At 43.3% G+C, this 24,735-nt stretch overlaps 1 protein-coding gene across 1 annotated transcript; it reads left to right on the forward strand.

Annotated features, from left to right (window-relative positions):
- Nucleotides 1-14,944: 14,944 nt before the first annotated feature.
- On the forward strand, nt 14,945-24,392 carry ATP5PO (ATP synthase peripheral stalk subunit OSCP). The gene is made up of 7 exons (XM_082840578.1): nt 14,945-15,055; nt 16,510-16,560; nt 17,559-17,669; nt 20,375-20,504; nt 21,220-21,332; nt 23,831-23,917; nt 24,217-24,392. Exons 1-7 carry the CDS (start codon nt 15,020-15,022, stop codon nt 24,328-24,330), a joined length of 642 nt encoding a protein of 213 aa, XP_082696704.1. The 5' UTR covers nt 14,945-15,019; the 3' UTR covers nt 24,331-24,392.
- The last annotated feature ends 343 nt before the right edge of the window (nt 24,393-24,735 follow it).

A 24,735-nucleotide genomic window follows, 5' to 3' on the forward strand; every position in this document is an offset into this window, starting at 1 on the left:
TCATTCGTTATTTATTTTATACATAGTAGTGTATATATGTCAATCCCAATCTCCTTATTCATCCCCCCCCCCCTTCCCCTCCTTGGTATCCACAAGTTTGTTCTCTACATCTGTGATTCTATTTCTGATAAGCACTCTTTTTTAACATAACCACAATATCAGTATCATACCTAAGATGATAGTACTGATAATTCCTTAATGTCAGCAAATAGCCGGTCAGTAATCAGTGTTCAAGTTTCCCTGATAGAATAGTTCAGTTCTTAGGTAAAAGTAACATTCGATTCAGAACAGGGCAGGGGCTGGTCCTAGGGCTGGTCTTACCCAGGGGAAGAAGAAATGAATTTCACTCGTTTCACTGTGTTGTTTTGTTTCGTTTTCCAGTTTCACAATTGCCAAGAGCCATCCACACATGAGGAAAGACATGAGTATGTAAGCCAAAATTACTCTCCCTATTAGCCGATGGCATTCACCAGTTTCTCCCAGCTCTTATAAAAATAATAAAGCGTTAGGTTTCCTTAACCTGATAACAGTAGGACTTGATTACTTAATCCTGTTGTCAACTTCACCTGATCATAGATAAGCCAAACATACTTGTCTGAGCCTCAGTTTCCTTGTACAACAGAGGCAATAACAGGACCTACAACGGAGGGCTCTTAGGAGCAGTAAAGAACATAATGTATGTAAAGCACTTAGAGAAGCTCTTGGCACAGTAAATGTGTAATGAACATGAACCATTGTGTTGTTATTTCCAAGTGTCCTTGGAAACCAAAGCTTGGGCAAGCTGATGCTTGATGAAAAAAGCCTGACGTTCTTCTCTTGGCAGCCTCCTCTGCTTGACAAAATACTACACCTGAAATATTTTAAGCTAGTATTCCTGAAAGTGTGCTTTTCAGACCACCTGCATCAAAATCACCCTGAACAATTATTTAAAATGTGGATCACTATGCCCCGGGCAATTCTTAAGAACACTAAAGTTTGAGAACTTCTACTTTCAACTTGCTTGAGTGGTTGTAGAGTGACTTTCCCAACCAGAGAGGAAATGGGGTGTCTGAAAGGCAATGAGGAGTAGCAGAAGGGACCTAGGACCTGGAATCAAGAGGCCAGCAGAGGAAACTGGCCATCCATTTACCTGTGGGACGGAACTAGTCATATCTCCCTCATGGAGCTACAGAGAGAGCCAAATGGGATCTGGAGAATGGGAAAATATTTTCCATTAACCAACTGATATTCGATGTTACTCACTTGTATTTTTATCCAAATTCCAAGAACCTAAATATAGAATTCCTATTTGGTGCTTCCAAAAGAGGACCATGTGGTCTAATGATGTTTGTGACAAAGGACATCATTCATGAGCATCTCATCCATTCATTCATTAACAAATATTTGTTAAGTGTCAATTCTTTGCCAGGGACTGTGCTGGCGTAAATCAGGGAAAAAGTAGTCACACTCCCCGCCTTCCTGAGCACATAGAGGGCTCTGAAATATCCAAGGACAAAGAAGGGACAAGGAGAAACTTAAAGCTCACAAGAGTCTAGAGCTAGGAAAGGACCTCAATGGACACAATTCCTTCATAGAACTGGTGAAAAGACAAAGACCCAAAGAGGCGAAGCACCTCCTCGCCCCCCAGTGACTTGGTAGCTAGAAAGGCACTTATTCCTTAGTTCATGGAACTATTCCTACCCTGTCTGTTTCACCCTTTCCTGCACCAAGAAAAGCAAAGAAGCAAAACAAATATTGAGTTGCCATTTCTCCATGTCATCAGCATGAGTCATTTGAGTTGACGGCAACAAAATTCTTCCCACTTAATGCAGTGCTTTTAAATTTTCATTTTCCATTTAATTTAAAAGCGGGTTACAAAACAGCATGCAGAGCGGGATCTCGTTTTTGTAAACAATCTACCTGTGGTGTATACGTGTGCGTAGAAAAATGGCTGTACAGATCAAAGGCTATCGATAGATATTCCCTAGGGGCTAGGATTAGGGGCACTTTTTATTTTCTCCTTTATATTCCTGGAACTTTCTCAGAATTTTCCAAATCTGCTACAGTGAGCACAAATTACTTCTGTAATGAATAAAAAGTTTATTTCAAAATAATGTTGGGTTATTTTTTTTTAAGTCACTGAGTTTTGCCTTTTTGAGACTAAATCTATTCTCATGAGAGTGTTCTAGAATCTTTTTGTCCAGATTACAGCCAAAGATTAAACTCATTGTTGGTCTTCCAACAGAAGAGATGAAGCACAAAATAGCCACCTACTGACAGAACTCCTGGGATATTCCTTGCATGTATCTGGGCAAAGACAGCTGTAGTCCTGAATGGAATCAACTCTTCTAAAAGTATTTCCTGAACCCTACCAAGTTCAAGGAACTGCACTGTGCCCTGTGTCCCAAGGTCAAAGATGCTAAGACACGTAAAACACAATCCCAGGCTTCAAGAAACTCAGGATTTAGCTGAGGACTTTGAATATATACAAAGTTTAGTAACAGAACATGAACAAGAAAGTGATATTGGAAAGTACACTGTGCGCTGGGCCCACAAGGACAGTTTATTTCAGGAGCCAAGTGGCAGAGAGGAGATGGGGGACAGTGGGGGGCCATGAAGGTTTTTTAGGGGGAGGTGGCATATGATCTGTGTTTCAGGAAGACTAAGGTCTATGCAATGCACAACTATATTTGCACAGGGAGAGACAGAGAAGAGGGAAAAAAACAAATGCAAAAGAGGTCAAGTGAAAAGAACACTGGGTTTCAGGTCCAGCTCAACCACTAACAAGATGACCTTGAACATGTCACTTCTACTGCCTGCAAGTAGCTTTCTCACCTGCCAAGTGAGAGAGTCAGACCAGACTCTCCAAGGTCCTTTTCAGCTGTCAAAATTCTTTAGTTCCTTTATCTTTAGGCAAGAATGATAAAGGCCTGAAAGAGGGTGTTGCCGTGGCAAGCATGTGGTTTTTTCCAGCAAATGCCTCGCAAGGAGAGCGGCTAAATCATCTTCACACAGGCACCAGCAAGATCACATCAGATTGTCACCCTTACTCTTCTTATTTTTAACCCTTGGGAGGCTTGGGGGCAAATTTTTTCTTTTTACTTTTTTTTTAACTGAGGTGTAATTTAGATACCATGAAATTCACCGTTTTAAAGCACACAATTTAGGGGGTTTTAGTATATTCACAAGTTGTGCAACTATAACCACTATCTAATTTCCAGAATATTTTAATCACCTGCAAAAAAGAAATCCCGTAGCCGTCAGCGGGCACTCCCCAGTTCCCCTTCCCCAGCCACTGGCAACCAGCAATCTGCTTTCTGTCTCTATAGATTTGCCTCTTTGTGGACATTTCACATTAATGGAATCATACAACCTGTGACCTTTCGTGTCTGGCTTTTTTTACTCAGCATGCTGTTTTCAAGGTCTGTCCATGTGGTAGCACGTGTCAGGATTTCATTCCTTTTTTATGGCTGAATACTATTTCGTTGTAGAGATATGACTACTTTTTTTTTATCTTTTCATCCACTGATGGACATTTGGGTTGTTTCCACTTTTCAGCAGTGCACTGAATCTTATTCTCTTTGCTATCAGAGGTAAAGCTGTCACATAAGCTTCCACTATTTGAATTTAAAAAGAAGTGGAAATTTTGGGTGGAGAGAGCATGGTCAATTCCGGATGGTGACAAAACCCACTTCATCTGCGGTAACCATTATAGACAACATTCTGACAAGTTTTTCCATAGATACTGCAGGGGTACACAAAATATTTGTACCTCCAAAGAGTGTGTGACTTCAAGTGAAAATTTTTGAGCAGCAAATGCCACAGGATTAGGGGATAATCTTTAGCTTTCATGTTCTGCCAATGAGATGGCATTGAGTTTGTAGATTCCCAGGCATGACGGAAGCTGCGTCTCAGCCTTTGTGTGTGACCTGCTTTTCACTCCATAAACAACCAGTTCAGACCCATTCCTATCAGAGTTTCAGCATAACTTCTCTTTTTCCCACAGTCCAAGCTGTTCATTTCCTCACTGTATTTTTATGAGCCAGAAAAACATGAACTATCACTGAACTGTCAATGTTCGTTTTACATTATAAGACCCAAGATGTCTTTGTCTTTTCCTAAATCAAACTGAATTTTTTAAAGTCCAATAAAACATTTATCTGGTTGACATGAGACCTCTGCGTTCAGGCCTTCCTAAATGGGAAGGGGAGGGGGGAAAACTCAGCTGCATGTTTTCTTCTTCCAGTCGTTTACTATAATTTTTAAATTACCACACAGACCAAAAAAGAAAGGAGAGTCTTAAGGCTGAGAACTTTATCACCAAGAAAAAAACATTTACTGAGCACCTACTTTGTGCCAGGAAGAGTAATGAGTTCCATGGTCTCTTGTAATCTAGTTGAAAAGATATAACTATTAAAAATCATCATAATTTGCCAGAGGCTGTTGGGGGCAAAGAATGGGGAGGTGATTGTAACGGGTATGGAGTTTCTTTTTTGCCCAGGTGAAAATGTTCTCGGATCAGATAGTGGTGATAGTTGCACAACCTTGTGAATATACTAACAACCACTGATATGTACATTTTAAAAGGGTACATGAATTTTATGGTATGTAAACCATATCTCAATAAAATTAAAAATTGAGATAATAATAATACCCCATCATTTTATTACAAATAAGAGTGGGAAAAAAAAAACATGCCTGGGAGTAGAGTAGAAGATAGGTTTTCTTTCAAATGTGAGTTTCACTCCTAGGCAAAAACTGTAGTATATTTCCCTGCATCCTTGTCACTGCCCAAATTTCCCAAAGCCCTCTCTTAGCTGTTCCCACTGCAGGGGGCTGGGCCCCCCAAATCCCCAGCTTTCCCTGGTTCAATGGACACCCCACTCCACAGACTTCTGTGGAAGTTCTCTTAACTGCTTTGCCCCCGAGAATGTTTCAGGAGAACGCTGCCTGGCTTACAACGTGATTTGGAAATATGCTGCTGGCTGTGTTTTATGCATTTTATCAAGTGTTTTTAACTTTGTACTGGCTGGGACCATGAAGGGCACAGTTTTCGAAGGTTGAAGTTAATAATTTCACACCAGAAAACGTTCAACCGGGGTCGCCGAGCAGCAAGCTGCCTGAGTCTCAATATTCTTGAGCCCTGGAGGCAGCCTCACAACGAGAGGTTGCACAGTGGCCATGGGTCGAGTTTGAGGCTGGATAATATAGTAGTTGAGTCCAGGCTTTCTTGGAGACAAGCCAACTGACTGGCCACGTAATCTCAGGCAGGGTAATTAATCTCTCTAAAACCTCAGTTTCCTCATCTGTAAAATGGGGTAGGTAACCTCTGGGTTTTTGAGAGAATTCAATAAAATGCTTAGCACTTCCCTGGTGGCACAGTGGTTAAGAATCCACCTGCCAATGCAGGGGACACGGGTTCGAGCCCTGGTCGGGGAAGATCCCACATGCCACGGAGCAACTGAGCCCGTGCACCACAACTACTGACCTGCGTGCCGCAACTACTGAAGCCCGTACATCTAGAGCCTTCAACAAGAGAAGCCACCACAATGGGAAGCCCACACACCGCAACGAAGAGTAGCCCCCGCTCGCCGCAACTAAAGAAAGCCCGCGTGCAGCAACGAAGACCCAAGACAGCCAAAAATAAAAAAATTTAAAAATGCTTAGACAAGTGGCTGGCAGGCACTAACCACTTCCTAAGCAGTGGCTGCTGTCAGAATTGCTATGACTCCTCGTGCTGTTGCTCTCTGACTGTCCTTAAGGAAGGAAGATGTTTGCCTCATCTAATGACCCTCACGGAGGCTGGCAATCTGGCTGGGTATATTTTGATTATCATCCCACTTAGATATGTCACATTCTAAAATAAGACAGCTAAGGAGCATGTGTCCAAGGACATCCTGGGGGAACTTAGTAGACATTCCATGATGAAACCAACAAATCAGGTTTTCACATTCTCCATTTTCATCATCGTTAGACTTTCAGCTATTTAAGGTCAAGGGCCCACTCCTCACAGGTTCCCAAAGGGTGGTACCAGAGAGTCTGTCAGAACCACACAGGGTGTTTGTTTAACATGGGCAATTCCCAGCCCCGCCCCCCTCCAGATGTACTTCACTGGCACCTCCAGGGAGGGAACGTGCCTGTCAACGAGGTCCTCACAGCCTCTTCTGCTGGATTTGAGGAAACTGAGCCTCTGCAGCCCAAGTGCCTAAAACTGTCAATGTGTAGCACACAGCAGGTGCTTAAGACATTTTCTTCTTAATAAATAGAAAATAACATTAAATAATATTAATAGAAAAATTTTAAAGGCTAAATAGAAATCACGAATGAATGAATGAATGAGACAGTCATGTGTATCTAGTTTCCTTTGCTCCTTCTCACCACATTGTCCCTGATGGGGAAACCACTAACATTTATTGAAGGAATTTTTCCCCAGTACAAAAACAATATACGCTTGATGCTTAAAACTTAGAAAACACAGAAAAGCACCGAGGAAAAGACTAACAGTGGTTACCACCTTAGGCGTATTTGTGCGGTTCCTTCTGGCTTTTTGTACGATGCATACAAATACATGATTATTTAATAAAATATCATCAGATTATACACCAAATGCTCTTTTCAGCCTCCTTTTTTTTAACTTAGCAATGCATTATGAATAGGTTCTCAGCTCAGCAAATATTCCTCACTATAATTTTAAATGGCAGCAAGGTATTCTATCTAGACATACTACATGTTATTTAATCCCTGTCCAATCACTGAACATTCAAGCTCAATAATTAATTTAAAATAAAATGTACACGCAGATTCTAATTCACATGTCTTCGGTGGCTAGCTGTAGTTTTTTAAGTTCCACAACTGATTCCAATCAGTAGCCAGGACTGATGGCTGAAAAAACCACAACGAAAAGCTACTTCTAGGATGTTCTCTCAGGAAACCTCTGGAGTTGGACTACAAATGAGGAAAATTTTCATGCCTCAAGAATGTCAACAAATCTGGATTACAAAAACTCTGCTGATTCCAGGGTGCACAGCACTGTCACAGATCACAAGAAGAAAGAACATTGGTCCTCTTGTCATCGTCAAAAGTGGATCAATTTGGGGCTTCCCTGGTGGCGCAGTGGTTAACAATCCACCTGCCAATGCAAGGGACACGGGTTCGAGCCCTGGTCCGGGAAGATCCCACACGCCGTGGAGCAACTAAGCCCGTGTGCCACAACTACTGAGCCTGGGCTCTAGAGCCCACAAGCCACAACTACTGAGCCCACGTGCCACAGCTACTGAAGCCTGCACGCCTAGAGCCTGTGCTCTGCAGCAAGAGAAGCCACGACAACGAGAAGCCCGCGCACCACAATGAAGAATAGCCCCCACTCACCGCAACTAGAGAAAGCCTACACTCAGCAATAAATTTATTAAATAAATAAATTAATTTTTTTTAAAAAAGTGGATCAATTTGATCCAGTGCCACCAAGAGGGTATCAACTTTATTTCTGATAAACAGCCACTTTGAGAACTATACAGTGATGCTTTGCCAGCTGGAATGGTTTATTTTTATCATTTCTTCCCCTGTCGTTGCTTCAATTAGTTGCCAAGATATGATAGGAGGAGGTTGCTGTCCCTTAGGAGCCCAGATGTAGAAGGGATTCCTACAAAATATAAAGATTTAAAGATTAAAGACAGCCCAGAGTTTATAAAATTATGTTGCAATTTAGTTAGTTTGATTTTTAGCCAAACACCATACCAATTTCTTTTCCAATGTGTAGAACAAAGGGGAGGTCATTTTAAAAAGTGAAAAACTGGGAGTCCCTTGGTGGCCTAGCAGTTAGGATTCAGTGCTTTCACTGCTGTGGCCCAGGTTCAATCCCTGGTCAAGGAACTGAGATTCCACAAGCCACGCAGTGCAGCCAAAATCTTTTAAAAAATAATAAATGAAAAACTGATTCAAAGGGAGCTGGCAACAGCTCCTTGAAGGCAAAGTCTGTCTTGGTTGCCTTCATTCTCTACAGCATCTATCATGATCTCTAACATGTAGTTAATGTTTGGTAAATGAATTAATGCCTGAAAGAATGAGTTAATGAATTAGGGGGTGGTCCTCTATCCCACTTCAAGCCATACAGTATAAATGGTCTGAACTACTCAGTTTTCCTGCAGATTGGCCTTAATCTCCAAAGACCACCCGACCAATAACTCCCCCGTTACTGAAAAACTCAAAATAGGTAGTGTTCTTATTCAGCCTTGCAATTCAAAGCACAGAATCAAAAACCCACAGAAATAAGTCACCAGTCTCCCCCTAGGAGGTACTGTCAACTGAAGTAACAATAATAATGACGATGATGACGCAGGATGCTGCAAATAAGAAAAAGAGTTTATTTGGGGGTCTTAAGAATTGCAATTCGGGAGACACAGATTCAGGTTACTTGGAAGGAGTGTTCTGGGAAGGAAAAAAGTCAGGGGCTTAAAAAGCCAAAAATCACAAGGTTGTTAAAAAGTTGCCTGGAGACAATTATGATTGGCTCTGATGCAAATCAGAAAATATTTGTCCTTAAGGAATCATAATCTGTTTTAGGGTAGGGGTCTGAGAATTAGATAGACTGTCATGAGTTTCTGGTAGATGTTCTGTATGATTTGATCAAGTCAAAGGTCAGATTCCATCCAGGCTGAGATATGCACAAGTCACCCTCTCAATGGCCTCCCAGCTCCATTTCAGAGAGCTCTCTTAGCAATACTGACTCCATCTTGAGCTTCCTTTCCCAGTACCCAGTTAGCAAAACGAAAAGTCTCATTATTCCTTGTCACTTCCAGGTCACAAGGGCCATCTGCAAGGTCACACTAATTCATTTGCTACAGAGACAGTGGCTGTCTTTAAACTCAGAGGTGGAAAAAAGCCTCCTTTATTCTGAAGTCACCTTATGTACACTGTTCCCAGGCGCTCAGCTCCATGAGACTGGACTGGCCGTTGTTCTTCTCCATCTTCCTTGTACTAAAGTGCACCACCCCAAACAGATCCAGCCCGATTTACCAGGAACCTCAAAGTAAGCGTTCCTCCCTGTGTGCTTCTTTATTGATAAAAACAACACAGTGGTTGGTCTGCCACCAGGGTTCATCAACACTTTGTTGGGTGCTGCATCCCACTGCGGGATCCAGAATGATCCCATCTCTCTACTGGGCATTTCGAAATCTGACTGGACCACACACTGTCCCGTGTTCTGAGAGCGCTTCCCCTCCTGTCTGTATACATTTCATTCCCTGACTTTTATTTTCCCTTTTACTACAGCTAAATAACTGTGCAAAGAAAAAAAAAGTATAATTTTTTTCTTTATCAAATAATTTCCTTTTCCACACCAAACTCCTACAAAGCCTTCACTATTCTCACATTTTTACTTGCACCAAATATACATACTGATTTTTTTTTTAAAGTAATCAATGTTCAATGCTTTCTTGTTCACCAGTATATCCTGAGAGCCGATTGTTCTAAAAACACCAGTCTGTCTTCTCTTGTAACCTCCCATATGAGGAGACCCAGTTGGGACTCACCAGCTATGGCCCTTCCCCCTGCAGGCAAGCTCCTTCAAAAAGGAGCTGCTTTTGACGATAACAATTTCCCAGCTTTCAGAAGCCACAGTGAAGCTCTGCTCTACGTTCTGGGCCACAGCACAAGAAGGAGATGAAAATAAGAATTAAAATTCCATAATGAAGAATGACCCAGGTTTGTGTTCCTCCTGCCTCTGTATGGAGAGATGCTATTTAGAGAGATGGTCTTGAGGAGAGTAACAGTTCAACTCCATGGCGCGCTGGTTAGCTCACATGACCTGTATGGTTCCTATCTGCATTCTCCAGGTGGGGAAACCGAGGCACAGCGGTTAAGGGACTCACCCAAGCCACACAGCTGGTGAGTGGCAGGGCTGGGATTCCAACCCCGGCCGGGCCTCGGGGCTGCAGAGCCTGGCACTACCTCTGCAGGAACAGCAGACAATGACCAAACCGCAGGGAACGAGGGCCTCCCACGCCCCCAAAGCCCCAGCTGGACCACCAAAGAGAAGCAAGAATGGGAGCTTCGGAGCGCTTCATTACATCAGAAAGGCCCCCAAACATACACTGTTTACTGTCAACATTTTTATCAAATCAACAAACAGAAGAATGTTCTGCATTTATCATTTGCTCGTTCCTTCCGTCATTACCACCTCCCGGAACAGGGCACCCATTGAATGGTATAACTTTTCCCTGAACTGCCCCAAACCCAGAAAGAAAAAGGACTTTGATAAGAAAAACTTCGGTCCGCTCTAACCCACGAGCTATGGTCTCTAAAGCCTGTGGAAGCAAACGCCGCCGAACCAGCCCCAGGAAGTGTGAGGGCTGAGGAGGAGGCGGGGCCCGCGCCGACTGGAAGGAACATGGTGGGGGGGAGGGGAGGGGGGAGGGGAGGGGGGAGGGGAGGGGGAGGGGAGGGAGGGGAGGGGAGGGGAGGGGAGGGAGGGGAGGGGGGAGGGGAGGGAGGGGAGGGGGGAGGGGAGGGGGAGGGGAGGGAGGGGAGGGGAGGGGGAGGGGGAGGGAGGGGAGGGGAGGGAGGGGAGGGAGGGGAGGGGAGGGAGGGGAGGGGAGGGGGGAGGGGAGGGGAGGGGGGAGGGGAGGGGAGGGGGAGGGGAGGGGAGGGGAGGGGAGGGGAGGGGGAGGGGAGGGGAGGGGAGGGGAGGGGGAGGGGAGGGGAGGGGAGGGGGAGGGGAGGGGAGGGGAGGGGAGGGGGAGGGGAGGGGAGGGGGGAGTGTCCCTGGGGGTCCTAAGACCGGCTTCCCCACTGAGGCTGGGTGACAATAACAAGAAACTGTGAGCCCCGAAACACAAGCAGCCCGGATTAGAGCATCTCTCAGGAACCAGTTTGTTAGTCAATCTCACAATACTCTGATTCATACTTGCTTGTGTGAGCTGTGACACGGGGGTTTGAATGGCGAAAGCTCTAGAAAGAAATTGATTCCAAGGCCAGAGGTTGAGTTGACAACGTGAGGAGATGGCGCCCCCCAGTGTCAGGATGATGCTTCGGAAACCTGGACCAGGCTGAGCGCGCACAGTGACCTTGAGGCCTCAAGGTAGGCACGACCGCTGCAGAAGGGGCGGGAAGGTGCCCGTGGCCGGGGAGGGGAACCGGTTCCCGCAGTACCTGGTTCTCCCTCTGTCGCCGTCCAGGTCCCGGCTCTGTGCTGCAGACCCATCTAACGCAGCTTTCTCCAAAGACTCAAAAATATCACCAAGCCATTTTCATGTGTTTTATTCTGTCTTTTCTTCTGTAGTAGATGCATCAAATCCCGAGGATAAACAGTTTTAAATCATATGGTCTCAGCACCTGGAGTCCCACTGTCAACAATTTTTCTTGTTCAAAGCCAGATCAGTTCCAGCCCAGGGGCCTCTGCTGATTGGCAGGACTGGCCTTAAACCCCCTTTAATGCCATAGACATGTGTAGAAAGCTACCAAAGTCACTTTCCCATTCTTAAGGTTTAAATGGAAAGACAAGCTACCTATGAAGTTCTAAATCGGGGCTGCCAGCCTGGGTCCCCAGGACAGCAAGTGGCTCTGGTCTGCTGTAAAGGATCCATGTACAGTTCTCAAAATAAACTTGGAGGGGGAGAGATCTAAAAGAAAGAGAAAACTGATGGAAATTCACTCCAAGATAAACAAATATATGAATAATGCAAACACTTCCCAGGTCCTTGCAGTGTAACAAAATGTGTAGGGAAAATCTTAACACCCTTTGCCCTGAAGATAACATCCTTAGTATGTATTCTGCAAAGCTCAAGAAAATGTTCCCTGGGCTGGTGGAGTCTAGTTGAAGCTAATCTTGGAAGGAAATCTTAGAAGTCCTTTGGTCCAACTTTGGAGCCTGGTCCCTCATGGAACTCGTCAACTTGAAGCATTTCCCTGCAGGTCAGAAGCTGAGCATTATCAGAAAGGAGAGTGGATGGATCTCTTCTTTACTGGGAACATAGTTAAGGGACAGGATCACGGTATTCCCCCCCCCCACCTTTTTTTCTTCTGATTATGGTAGCGACACGTGCTCATTATAGAAAAATACACAATGTGGTTTGGAATTTTTTCCTCAGTGTCATTAAATATTTTTCTATGTCACTAAATACTTTTCGAAAATTTCACGGTATCAGCTGCACAATGTTCCATTTTTAAAACCATTCTCTTATGCTCAGACATTTGTTTCCAATTTTTTGCCATTTTAAAGTGAGTGCAGTGAACATTTTGCATATTAACCTTCATCCAGATTTCTGAGTTTTAGAAGGTTCTTTCTGGGTCAAGGGGAAAATCACTTCACTTTTTAAAACATGTGCAATTGAGGGTCTCATGACACCACGCTGCTGGTTTTCATGACAGCCTATGGTGCCTTTAAAGAGAAAATAAAATGGTGAGAAATATATTTGTTTTGAATTGAAAATCAGCTTAAAACAAAAAAGCTGAGATTTGATGTCTGGATTTCACTACCGCTGTAGCCCTGGACTGTGGCCTTGGGCAAGTCCCTTTGAGTCTGTCAGCCTCAGCTGTTAAAATAACTATTTTTTAAACAATTTAAGTTTGTACAGGAGGAAAGCACTATAAAAGTAAAGTGCTAAGTCTTTTCCCTTCTTCTGTGGGACAAAATTCTTTTTTTCTTTCAAATTCTCTCTTCTTGCATTTAAGAAGTTTCGATAGTCCCCCATCTGGGAAACTGCTGTCAGGGTCCCTCGTGAGAGTTTGTCTCTGAGGTCCTGGCTGGTCATTGCTGGGCTTTGCTTGCTGTTAGATTTCAGCAGACACCCAGGAATCCATGAGCAGGTGGAGGGAGGCTTGACTGTGGAGGCGTCAGGCATCAGGGCTGCTTCTGTGTTTCTCCAATTGTCCAGATCACCAAGATATAAGCAGCGTACACTGGCATCAAAATCTGACGCCCGGAAATGCATCCTGAGACCCAGAACTGCCATTTCCTAGATGAGCTGCCCAAACAGGATCCAAGAAGTTTCAGCACCTATAAAGCGGGGGAGTACCAGACTACTTACATCTTAGAGTTATCCTGAGACTCAAAATAAAAATGAAACCATACATGTGCAACCATTTGATGAACCCTAAAATTCAAACGACCACAAACTATTATTTTGGCAAAATGCAAAGGGCTGAAGTGAGATGGGGATAAATACAAAGGAAATAGAGGGACTCTCCCTGTTGCTATGCAACCTTACCGCTTCCTTATAATTAATTATTAATGAGATAGTCTAGAATTTTCCAAGTATATTTGGCCCCAGAACTTTTGATTTGAATTACATTTAATAACACCCACACATTAGGAAACATGGGGTTTGTGGTTTGGTTCCACATAGAATATAAGGTCTATGAAGGCAAGCACCTTGTCTTGTACCCTGCTGTACCTCCAGGGTATAGAAGAGCTGCCTGCACATAATAGGTGCTCAATAAAATGTGTTGCATAATGCATATACTTTCCATTAGACATGTTTGAAGACAGCCTCCCAAAAGAGTTTGCAGAGAAAAGTAAAACAAGGGTTTTTATGCACTGCTAGTGAAAGCATAAATTGGTTTAAAGTTTTGAAAAGAGCATGGCCTCATTCATCAAAGACTTTTAAAGTGCTCATACCCTCTCGCCAAGTTGTGCCAGCTCTGGAAATCTATTTGGAAGTTATCCTAAGGAAGAAGAAAAAAAAAATTTGTGTCTAAAGATGCTCAGGAGATGAAGTATTGTTTAAAATGGCGAGAAAGAAAAAGGCAACCATCTGAATTATGTTCAAAATTATTGAATGATTAAGTTACAGAATATAAAAACAAAATAGAGAATATTATTCAGTGCCAGTCTGTCAGACAATTGTTCTAAATCTATAGATAGATGGATAGATAGACAGATAGATATACAACTTGTTCATTTTTCCTAACAGCCCTAAGGTAGGTGCTATTCTAATACTCATAGATTAGAACACTGAAGCACAGAGAAGTTATATAATTGGGCCAAGGTCAATGAAAGGACTGGGATTCAAGCCTGGGCAGTCCAGGCTACTATCTGAAAAAATAATGGGAGACAACACACTCTGAGTGTTCGAAAAGAGGGCAATTACATCCCTTCTACTTTTCTGCATTTTAACAAGTTTATGTAATGATGAGAAACCTGCACTCGAAAAGGGTAAATTAAGGACTTAATCTGTGTTCCTATAATAGATCTGAGCAGAAAGACATCTTAATTGACCATAGGACCCCATTACTGCAACCAGGAAACTCCAACCAACAGCCAACTCTCTTCTGTACACAAGAGAAAATTAGAGTAAATTCCATTTAGAGGGAAGTGGGTTGAAAATAGGTTGTTTTTATGAATGCAGAGAAACTAGCCAAAGCTAGTGTTGGGGTCTCAGTTTCAATGTCACACTTGCTCAAACACCAGTTCTATTTTTAGGTATGGTTCTCAGATAATCACTCTGCCTTACCCAGAAGGAAGTGTTTAAACACCAGAACCTCACGCGTCCGCACAAACCAAGAGGTCAGCGCTGTACTCAGGTGAGATGGGGCGGAGGTGGGATAGAGGTATGCAGGAGCAGTCACGGCCCAGGCACTGGGCACGTAGTGTCCGCTGCTGGAGCTGCAAGGCTCGGGGTTTATATATACATGCAGCGCGAGGAACTGCGCTTGATCACCTTTTAGCGTGGTAGGAAGAAAGGGTAAATACGCTAATGATGCTAGTGATGAATGTGAAATGGAACAAATGCCACCGTACTTATCTAAATGGAAATTTTAAGCTAAGGGCACTATATCTATTCTACAATAAGGGTCACTTAGTAACTCTAGAATTTCATTTCCAGGTGCTGTCTGAGCCCACTAGTCCCAACCCCCAGCCCTGTGGGTCCAGCCCTGACCACTCGCTTCTAAGGACTACAACTCCCAGTCTGAGGGAGATCCCTACGCATGCGGCCTGACGACCTACGCCTACATTTCCCAGCAGGCCGAGCGGCTACGCTGACGCACGCGTGCGCTCTTGGTCGCTTTTGCCAACTCTGGTTTGACCTACAGCCGCCAGGAGAAGATGGCCGCGCCGGTAGTGTCTGGGCTCTCCCTTCAGGTGAGAGAACGGAGGTCCTGAAAGCCAGCGGGAGAAGCCCTCTTGGGGTGACTCGTACCAGACCCCTAAGTTCCACGGTTCCAGGCCACAGCTGGGGAGCGTGGCCGCCGTTCAAGGTCGCGGGGCCAGGCGAGTGGGGGGCGACGCCAGGCGGCCTGGGCAGCCCCCCTTTCCCCCCGGGATGCGCGCGGGCCGGTGGGCTTGGGGCTGCGCGTGTCCTACCTTGGCGTCCTGTGAGCACAGCCCCGAGAAGCAGCTGGTTTGAAGGGCACAGGTGAAGGGGGATCGCTCTTTGTTGTGGTGGTCACACCTGGCCGGGGTCACCAGTAATGCTAAGGAATATTTGTAAAAGCACATTTCACGTTTTAATAAAAAAGTGAGACCGAAAAGTTAAAATGACTCGTCCTTGGCTGCTCAGCCAATAAGGGGTAGAGCTGAGATTCGAATCCACAGAGTTGGAAAGAAAATTCGTGCTCTTTATATTACATGATGCTTTACATATCATGACAGCGTACAGCTTCCGTAAGTTTTCCATAAGTGTTATAAAGTCTTTTAACCCTCACAACCGGTATAGTACACTTAGAGCTGGAATTATCTGAAGGTGACCTGTGCCTTTGCAGGTGCCTTTTAAACTCTGGATTCCAACTCTTTTTTTTTTTTTTTTTGCGGTACGCGGGCCTCTCACTGTTGTGGCCTCTCCCATTGCGGAGCACATGCTCCAGACGCGCAGGCTCAGTGGCCATGGCTCACAGGCCCAGCCACTCCGCGGCATGTGGGATCTTCCCGGACCGGGGCATGAACCCGTGTCCCCTGCATTGGCAGGCTGACTCTCAACCACTGAGCCACCAGGGAAGCCCTTAGTTTTGTTTTGTTTTTTTTTTTTTTTTTTTTTTTTGGATTCCAACTCTTGATAGACAAGATACCATCTCAACAATATCAAGGTAGTATTTTGATAGACAAGGTACTAGGGCCTGTTCTCACATCAGACGGCTGGAGTACCCAAAGAATTCGTCTGTATTTTCAGATAGCATTTGGATTCTAAGAAGGTCCATCTCTTGCAGATCATGCCTGGAATCCTCCCACTTTTTATTAAAATCATGCTCGAGGGTGGTAATATAAATGCCGAAAATCTTGTTAACATTTTTGGAAGACACATTTCACCAAACTTAGTGTTTTCTCTCTCGTAGTGGTGTGCTTGCCTCAGCCTACTCCTAGTAACCCAGGAAGTTAGAAGTAGAAAAGCAATTTCCCAAGCAACCTGAAATGATTTCCAGTGGGGAAATTTACTCCTAGGTAATAAAGAGCAGCTCACCCTCATGTAATCTATGTGATGATACAAGGAAACATGAGAAGCGAATCATCTAGAAGTCATGTTTACTGTTTATTATTGCAGGTTTAACTGCAGAAATCCTTTAAGTAGTCTCATTTGGATCTCCTTTCTCTTTGTTTTAAAGGTGCGATGCTTCAGTACATCTGTGGTCAGGCCGTTTGCCAAGCTTGTGAGGGTATGTCTTTTGTGATCGTAAAGCAGATGAATGTGTGTGAATCAGACAGCAGTACACCTAGGGGCATGGATTTTGTATAGTTACCCCTAAACCTTTCTGCATGATCTGTGGTTCCCCAAATATGATGGGGGTGGAGGGGCTAGGGGACGGAATAATGTTGAATGCCTGCCGTGGGACAGGCCCATGCATAACCTTTAAGTAGGAGAATTTCTTAAAACCCGATAACAGTGATGGGAGGTAGCTGGTCTTCCCATTTTACAAAAAAGGAAACAGACTTTGGGAAAACTTGCCCAAGGTTATTCAGCTTAGTCTTAAAGCTGGACTGAAACTAAATCTTGCTCATCCAAAGCCACAGCTTTTCCACTACAATCACACAGTACCACTAAGCATATGTAGTCATACATTGATGGTAGTGTGGTTTTAAAAGCCAGTAGTTCATTGTAAAAAATAATTCAAGCCTCAGGCACTTAGTAAATTGCTAAAGGGCTCCATTAAACTGAACATTTATGGAGCTCTGTAAGGGATATTTGCAGTATTACTCTGAAATGTATAAAAGTATGCTTGTGTATGTTTCATAAACACCTGTTTGCCTGGTTCTAACGTGTTCAAAACTGCCTTCTATCAGTGTTTAAAACCTCCCAAACTTGGAATTAAGTAGTTACTGAATTCAAAGGAATCCTAAGCTCATCTCATAATTAACATAGTTGAATTATAGATAGTTAGAGCGGAAGGGGACTTCAGACACCATGTTTCCTAAACCCCTCGTTTTAAGGTGAGAAATTGGAAGGTCACAGATAGAGTGACCTGGCCAAGGAAACATCCCTCATTTTGAGACTTGTCATTCAGGATAGCTCTTTGATGACATATTTAAACTGTTTTGTGCTATAAAAGATGTATTTTTAAAATTATGAATATTTCTTTCTGCTATTGATACCGTAGTATTGTCTTAACTGATCTTCCTTTTCGCTTCCTCCCCTCCTCCACGCTTGTTTTTAAAGCCACCTGTTCAGGTATACGGTATCGAAGGTCGCTATGCCACTGCTCTTTATTCTGCTGCATCTAAACAGAATAAACTGGAACAAGTAGAAAAGGAATTGTTGAGAGTAGCAGTAAGTAGCCTTTCCTGTTCATTACTTATTAAGTTCTCGTTGTATATATTTTGCTTAGATATTTGACTCTGCATCCCTAATGAGGTATATCCTAAGAGAAAGAGTTGCAAGAAAAAGGAAAAGCATATTTTCTGTAATGATGTTGATAGTAATAATACTGGGTATTATCGTTCTGAACCTATTGTATAATAGGTACAAACTGACGTAGGTAAGGATATTAATATTAGGAACCAAGATTTGGGGCTCAGAGAAGAAATAGAAAATCTAAATTTAAGATGGTAATTTAAGAAACATTGTCATTTCAAAAGAGAATTAAAAAGTCACCTTGATAATCTTTGCTTGTATTTCCAGGTATTTCCAAAACAGTCTTTAGAATATATTATGATTTTGTTTAACTGGGAATTTATTTTCCTTATGAAGCCTTTTGTGAGGAGAAAATGAGCAGAGCACGCTGGGCAGCAAAATTAGTGAAGGTGCAAGAGTTTCATGACGATAATAGAGAACTGGCAAAGACCACAAGGCTACAGGGGAAAGTTTATTTTTACGTGTTTTTTAAACATGAAAAGAAGAGTAAATGAACTGAATTAACAAAAGCCTACAGTGTAACTTAAATAGAAGAATCCCCACTGCAGTTTCCCCTGAGTTTTCTAGTTAACACATTTTGTTTCTTCCCCTGCTCCTTTTACAGTAAGTCCCCTACATAAAAACGAGTTCCGTTCCAAGAGCACGTTCATAGGTCCAACAGAGTTAGCCTAGGTACCCAGCTAACACAATTGGCTGTATAGCACTGTACTGTAGTAGGTTTATAATACTTTTCACACAAATACATAAAAACTAACAAAAAACAGAACATTTTTAACCTTACAGTACCTTGAAAAGTACAGTAGTACAGTGCAACAGCTGGCATCCAGGGGCTGGCATCGAGTGAACAGGCAAGAAGAGCTACTGACTGGAGGAGGGAGAGGAGGTGGGAGATGGTAGAGCAGAAGGGTCGTCAGCAACAGGAGACGGAGGGCTGCAATTTCACTCACATCCCGGGCTTGAAATAAAGATACTGTACTCTACAGTACAGTACTTTCTAGTTCCCACCTCTGGCAGTAAGTTCTGCATTAAAGAAGAGGGATGTACAGCTAGTATATAATCTCTCCAGAGAAAGTTGTGGGGTTTTTTTGATTTTATCTTTTAAGAATTTCTTATAATTTTTAAACAACTTCTAAAGATTTTTTTTTTAATCTTACTGTTTGTTAGAGGGGATAAAAACCTTCACAGACTAGTTGTATAGAACAATAAGTTTTGTTCGTTTTTTCATTTTGAGCTTTTGTGGAAACTTTTGTCCTAACAGACAGTAATTTTAGCTCTGTTTTCCTCCCTTCGTCCATCTATCTCTGCAGATAACGCTTTTGATCTCAGTTGGTACCGTCAACTGTTCTGACCCTCACAGAATCATACTTACTGTTGGAGACACTCGGGGGACGGGTAGCAGGAGCAGACAGGGTCACACACAGGCTTTCGGGAGGTGACGGTGACTGCCCGCCGCTCGTCCCACGCACCCACTTTAGACCTGAGCACCGGTGCTCGCCAAGGGGCCAGTGGCTGGCTTGTGGACGTTAGAATGGGGTTTAATTAAAACTTGAAGTCGGTTAAGACGTGGAGACATACAGAGGAGGCCATTACCTTAAGACTCTTTATAAAAGAAAATCAGCCATTTCTTGGCACTGAGAGGAAAATATGCTGCCCAGGTGTCACTAACTGTCCATGGGTGATGCAGCAAAAACAGATAAGAAGCATGAAAAACTGTATGGTTCCAACTCCGGAATGCTTGTAGTTTGTATAAGCTAGCAGTTTTTATGGAAAAATATTGTTTCTTTGGGGTCGCTCAAGTTGAAGCTTTAGCATTAGATGGCAGTGTAGGCAGGTAGCTAGGATCAGAGACAGAAATTGTCCAGGAGCCCAGGAGAGGGTGCTGACAGAGGGGTTGAGGGGCTAATAGAGGTGCATGACTGAAAGATGCCCAAATGGAAGCAGCCGTTGGTTTGCTGGAGCTCTGGCCTGACACTCAGGGGAGCAGAGTGCTGGAAGCTGCACGTGATCACTGACCAGACGTTGGTGACGTAACATAGCGGAGACAAAGTTGTGTCTCTCATGGTAGTTGCACTCCCGTTTTTTGACCGTTTTTCCTCCCAGACTGGCTGAGACTGCTCTGGAAGCCCCAGAGCTCCCGCACAGCGCTGGGTTGGTTCTCCTGAGCTCTCTGAGGGGCAGGACAGAATCCGGGTCAGCCTGAGAGGGAAAGGCCAGGAGGCCGCCTGCAGTCAGCACATCTTGTCAGGTGTACGCTTGAGTGTGGGCATCATTAGCGCCCTCTTAGCATGGGAAAAACTAGAGTATTACCCATAGTAGGTACATAAAATAGGTGGTGAATTGAATCTTTTGGCTGCTTAGGTTTTCTTTAATCTCTCTTGAAAGGCAAAAATAAATTTAAGAAACTTCATTAAAGTGGTTTTAAGTATTTTCAAGAAATACTGTATCCTGTGTAAAATCATCTTAAAAGCAAAGAAAATTTTGTGATTGTAAACTTCCCTTCATGTGCTTTGAGAGTGCTAATTTTATTTATGAAATATATGATTCATCTGAACATATGTGTACGGCAGCTAGGATCATTTATGGCCTAAAGAGTTTAAGAAATTATTTTTTGGTACTTTTAGCAAATCTTGAAGGAACCCAAAATGGCTGCCTCTGTTATGAATCCCTATGTAAAGCGTTCCATTAAAATGAAAAGCCTAAATGACATGACAGCAAAAGAGAAGTTTTCTCCCCTCACGTCCAACCTGATCAGTAAGTATTAGATGTTTTTTATGGAAGTCTCTGAAAATTCTGCTACTGAAACTGTCCTGCATGGGCCAGGAGCCCCAGCACCGCCTGCCTTTCGGCAGTGAGGAATCTTGGTCTCCCCCAGCCTGCTGAGTCACAATCTACATCTTAACTGGCTCCCCAAGTGAATTGTTTGGGCGTTAAAGTTTGAGGAGCATTGTCTAAAGGATATTAAGATGCAAGAATGTCTGATTGCACAGTTTCAACCCATGGACGAGACCAGTGGGACTCATACCAAGAAAATGGTTTGTAACCAGTGGCTGTGCCCCTGTCCTTGAAGACATTTGCATTCTTTGGTACATTTGAGTTGCTTTTCAAATCCCATGATCACTCAGAATTCAAAGAAAGCGTGTAGTGAATATAGACAGTGTTTTAATTTCAGGATTTATGGCCAACACTGGTATCTGTGGCATAAACCTGAAAATCAGATTGAAAGCCGTATCAAGAAATCTACTGCAAATCCATGTAAGACACACACACCCTTACAAATTTAAATCCTTGTTTGTTCAGTCTTTTTTTTTTTGGAACATTGCATATTCTTTTTAAATAAGTTGCATCTTCTCCATTCACATTCTTAAATGACATTGAATTTTAAGGCCACAAATCTAAATTTGCGTTTGAGGTGAATATAATGCTTCATGAATGACCTGATTTAAGTGAAATACCTTTACTTTCCCAGGTTTGCTTGCTGAAAATGGTCGCTTGAACAATACCGCTGGGGTCATTTCTGCCTTTTCCACCATGATGAGCGTCCACCGGGGAGAAGTGTCTTGCACAGTTACCACCGCATCTGTAGGTGACGGGCTGTTGCTGCTGCATTTGCCTTGACATCCCCTGTGTCACATTTTGCAGAACAAAAAGAAAAAGGCTAAAATCAAGAAATCGGGACAGGCGGCTTGGCACTTGGGCGGTTTGCGTCATTTATGCCAGCTTCTGTGCACCTCTGCTTTGCAAGGGCCAGCGTGTCTTCTTGGTGCTTCCCTAACCAGTGATTATTCCTAAAGAGTGTAGATTGAGTTAAAAATGTGTCGGGAAATACTGGTTTACGTTCCATTAAGGTTTAAGTTATTTTGTAAATATCACACTACGTAGTTTACTGAAATGCGTGTCTAATCTTTTGCGGTGGTGAGTGGGAAGGGGTAAGGCGGAAGGGCCCTTTGGTTTTACTGGCTCGCTGAAGTGGACTGAATTTTGAAACCTACACTATTCTGGGTGCTTTATTTTAATATCAAAGGTCTGTGTGAAGCAGAAGTGTTACTATCTTCATTTTACCGGTGAGGAAACTGAAGCCCAGGGGAATAAGTTGCTTGCTCGAGGTCACAGAATGTGGAACTAGGATTTGAACACAGGCCTCTCTCTCAGAAGTCCGTGTTCCTTAATCTGCACTACCTCCCCAGAATTAATTTTGTTGTTGTTGTCTTAAGTATGTATTCTCTTCCCACTGTAGTTCAGTCAAGGTAGGGAAACAGTCTGTGGGGCTTAATTATCAGTAGAGCGTGGTAGATTTACTTGGGGTACGCAGCACCTGACCTCACCTAGATTAACATTTCTAGTGTTGAAAAGATATTCTAACTCTCCAAAAGAGCATAATGTGAAGGAGACATTTTAGCACTTAGTACCTATTCGTACATTTGTAGTTCAGTAGTTGGTGCCCCCAAAGCTGGGGGCTGAGAGTCAACACAGCTCAAATGTTCTCCGGAGCCCACCGTGACTGCACTGGTTCTCCTTGACCATAGAGCTCAGACCAGGCTTCCCTGGCCAGATGGTCATGCCATCCCCATGGCCAAGCACTGGTGCAGGTCATTCTTCAGTGATTACAAGGACATGATTTTGTAAGTTTCTTAGAACCAACTGATGCTAATGTTTTTGACATTGAGTCTCCCGGGTAAATAATTTCCACCCTTAAATATATATATATATATATATACACACACATATATATACACACACACACCTTGATTAATGACTAGGGGCACAGACTTTAGAAATAGACTGATTTCAAATATTGGCACTAGTCCTCACTTGCTGGTGGGACCTTAGGTGAGTTTTTTTTTTAATTAATTTTTATTGGAGTATAGTTGATTTACAATGTTGTGTTAGTTTCAGGTATACAGCAAAGTGAATCGGTTATACATATATCCACTCTTTTTTAGATTCTGTTCCCATATAGGGCATGACAGAGTATTGAGTAGAGTTCCCTATGCTATACACTAGTTTCTTACTAGTTATCTATTTTTTATAGGTGTATATATATATATATATATGTGTATATGTTTATCCCAGTCTCCCAATTTATCCCTCCTGCCCAGGTGAGTTCTTCTTAACCACTGTGAGCCTCAGTTCTCCCACACGTAAAATGGGAACAGTAACTCCTGACCTCCCGGAGTTGTCCAGGTTAAAGGAGATGGTGGTTAAAATGCCTGGCACACACGGGTGCTTAGCACACAGCATGTGTCTGAATGGAAGGTGGGGCGTATACTTCTGAGTTCTCTAACCTCAGAGCCTCAGCGAATGATTGATGGAGCACTGATAGACTTCCCCACCACCACCCCCCAAAAGGCACTGTCGGATCTTTGCAGAGCTTAAAGCCTTCTTTGCTAGCTTTTGGACTCTTGGGTGTGTGGGTTGGGAGGTAGGATTTGTGACAGGTGAAATGCCGCTCCTTCAGCAACATTTGCCGTTCTCACCCAATCGGGGGTAAAAGTTGGGGCAAAAAGGAGAGAACACTGGCTGGATGGTCAGGGCACTTGCTCTGTAGGAACAAGATTACAGAGCTGTACTGACTTCAGGAGCCAGCCGCCTGCCCGGGCTCTCTGTGAGCTGCAGAGAGTGCAGCGGCATGCCAGAGCTCCTGGTACCCGCAGATCCCAGGTCAAACTGCAGCTTTTCATCCAAGGGAATAATAGACTTAGGCTGCATCCGGGGGAGCTGCGTGGAGGAGAGGCCTGCATCCTCAGGCATTATAAACTTCAGGTTTTTCCCCTAATCGTTACTTCTAAGCTGTACTGCTAGTACCATGGAGCAGAGATGGGCAGTAAGTGAACCTAACCTCCCAATGTGAGCTGCCCATGTGTTCTTGTGAGGCAGGGTCTTTGCACACCCCGACACCAGCATTGATGAGTGGCCATTGCGGCACAACTCCAGGATGGGTCCTCAGATATCTAAGAGAGGAATTCACAAGGCCTGTCTTGGTGATAGGTTGCCAGAGGGATGTTTTTTCTCTCCTTCAACTATAGTAACTTTCTGTTTTGCTTTATCTAAATTTAAAGGATGGTTTTGTTCTTTTTTAGCCTTTAGATGAAGCCACTCTTACCGAATTAAAAACAGTCCTGAAGAGCTTCCTAAGTAAAGGCCAAGTATTGAAATTGGAAGTTAAGGTAGGTTTTTAATTACGTACGGTACGTTTCCTCAGGTTGTTTGACACCTAAAATGGCTATAGAAAGTGGAAAATTAGATTTGATTATGTAAAAACTTGCCTATAGTAGAACCTTCATATTTATATTCAATATAAATGATTATTGAGTCCATTCACAATTTGACTTGTCATTTTCTAGATATAATTGTTACCGCTTACAGTTATGTAGCACGTAGACTTTTCAGAGCACTTTTTCATCTTTCTTTTTGATTAATGAAATGTCAATGTGTTTTCACATTTCCAACCTATTTTCTTTCCTAGATTGATCCATCAATCATGGGTGGAATGATTGTCCGTATTGGAGAGAAATATGTTGATATGTCTGCAAAAACCAAGATTCAGAAGCTGAGCAAAGTGATGCGGGAGATTCTCTAAAAGTGTTGATTTCCTAAAAGTGAAAGTTCTTAAACTTGGAGCAACAATAAAATGCTTCCTGAACAGAATATACTATGTTTGTTTACTGTCTTTTAAAGTGGAAATATAGGGAGCCTTATTTTTATATCTTTCATGATCCCCTTAGTTTAAAGGTTAAAAGCCCCTTTGGAACTTAGTTTGTGTCGATTATTCTTAGGAATTTATGGAAGCTTGTATCCCTTAGGAAAAAGTTAACCTTTATACCAGGGACTGTTAAGTACTTCATGTATCTTACCTCATTTCCTTTGTCTTCAAGGCCTGAGCCTGCACGTGGAGTTAAGGTAAAGCAAACCGGTTGTCATCTCCAAGTTTCAAGTGCTGGGGCCCATCTCTAGTCAGACACTGAAAGTGGTCCCTGAGCCCACG

The sequence above is a fragment of the Leucopleurus acutus genome (genome assembly GCF_964270905.1).
Source record: "Leucopleurus acutus genome assembly, chromosome: 5".
NCBI classification, from domain to species: Eukaryota; Metazoa; Chordata; class Mammalia; order Artiodactyla; family Delphinidae; genus Leucopleurus; species Leucopleurus acutus.

Coding starts and splice junctions, on each gene's coding strand:
- ATP5PO (XM_082840578.1), top strand. CDS start 15,020: ATGGCCGCGCCGGTAGTGTCTGGGCTCTCCCTTCAG. Junction 15,056..16,509: donor TGTCTGGGCTCTCCCTTCAG/GTGAGAGAACGG, acceptor TTTGTTTTAAAG/GTGCGATGCTTCAGTACATC. Junction 20,505..21,219: donor CCTCACGTCCAACCTGATCA/GTAAGTATTAGA, acceptor TTACTTTCCCAG/GTTTGCTTGCTGAAAATGGT.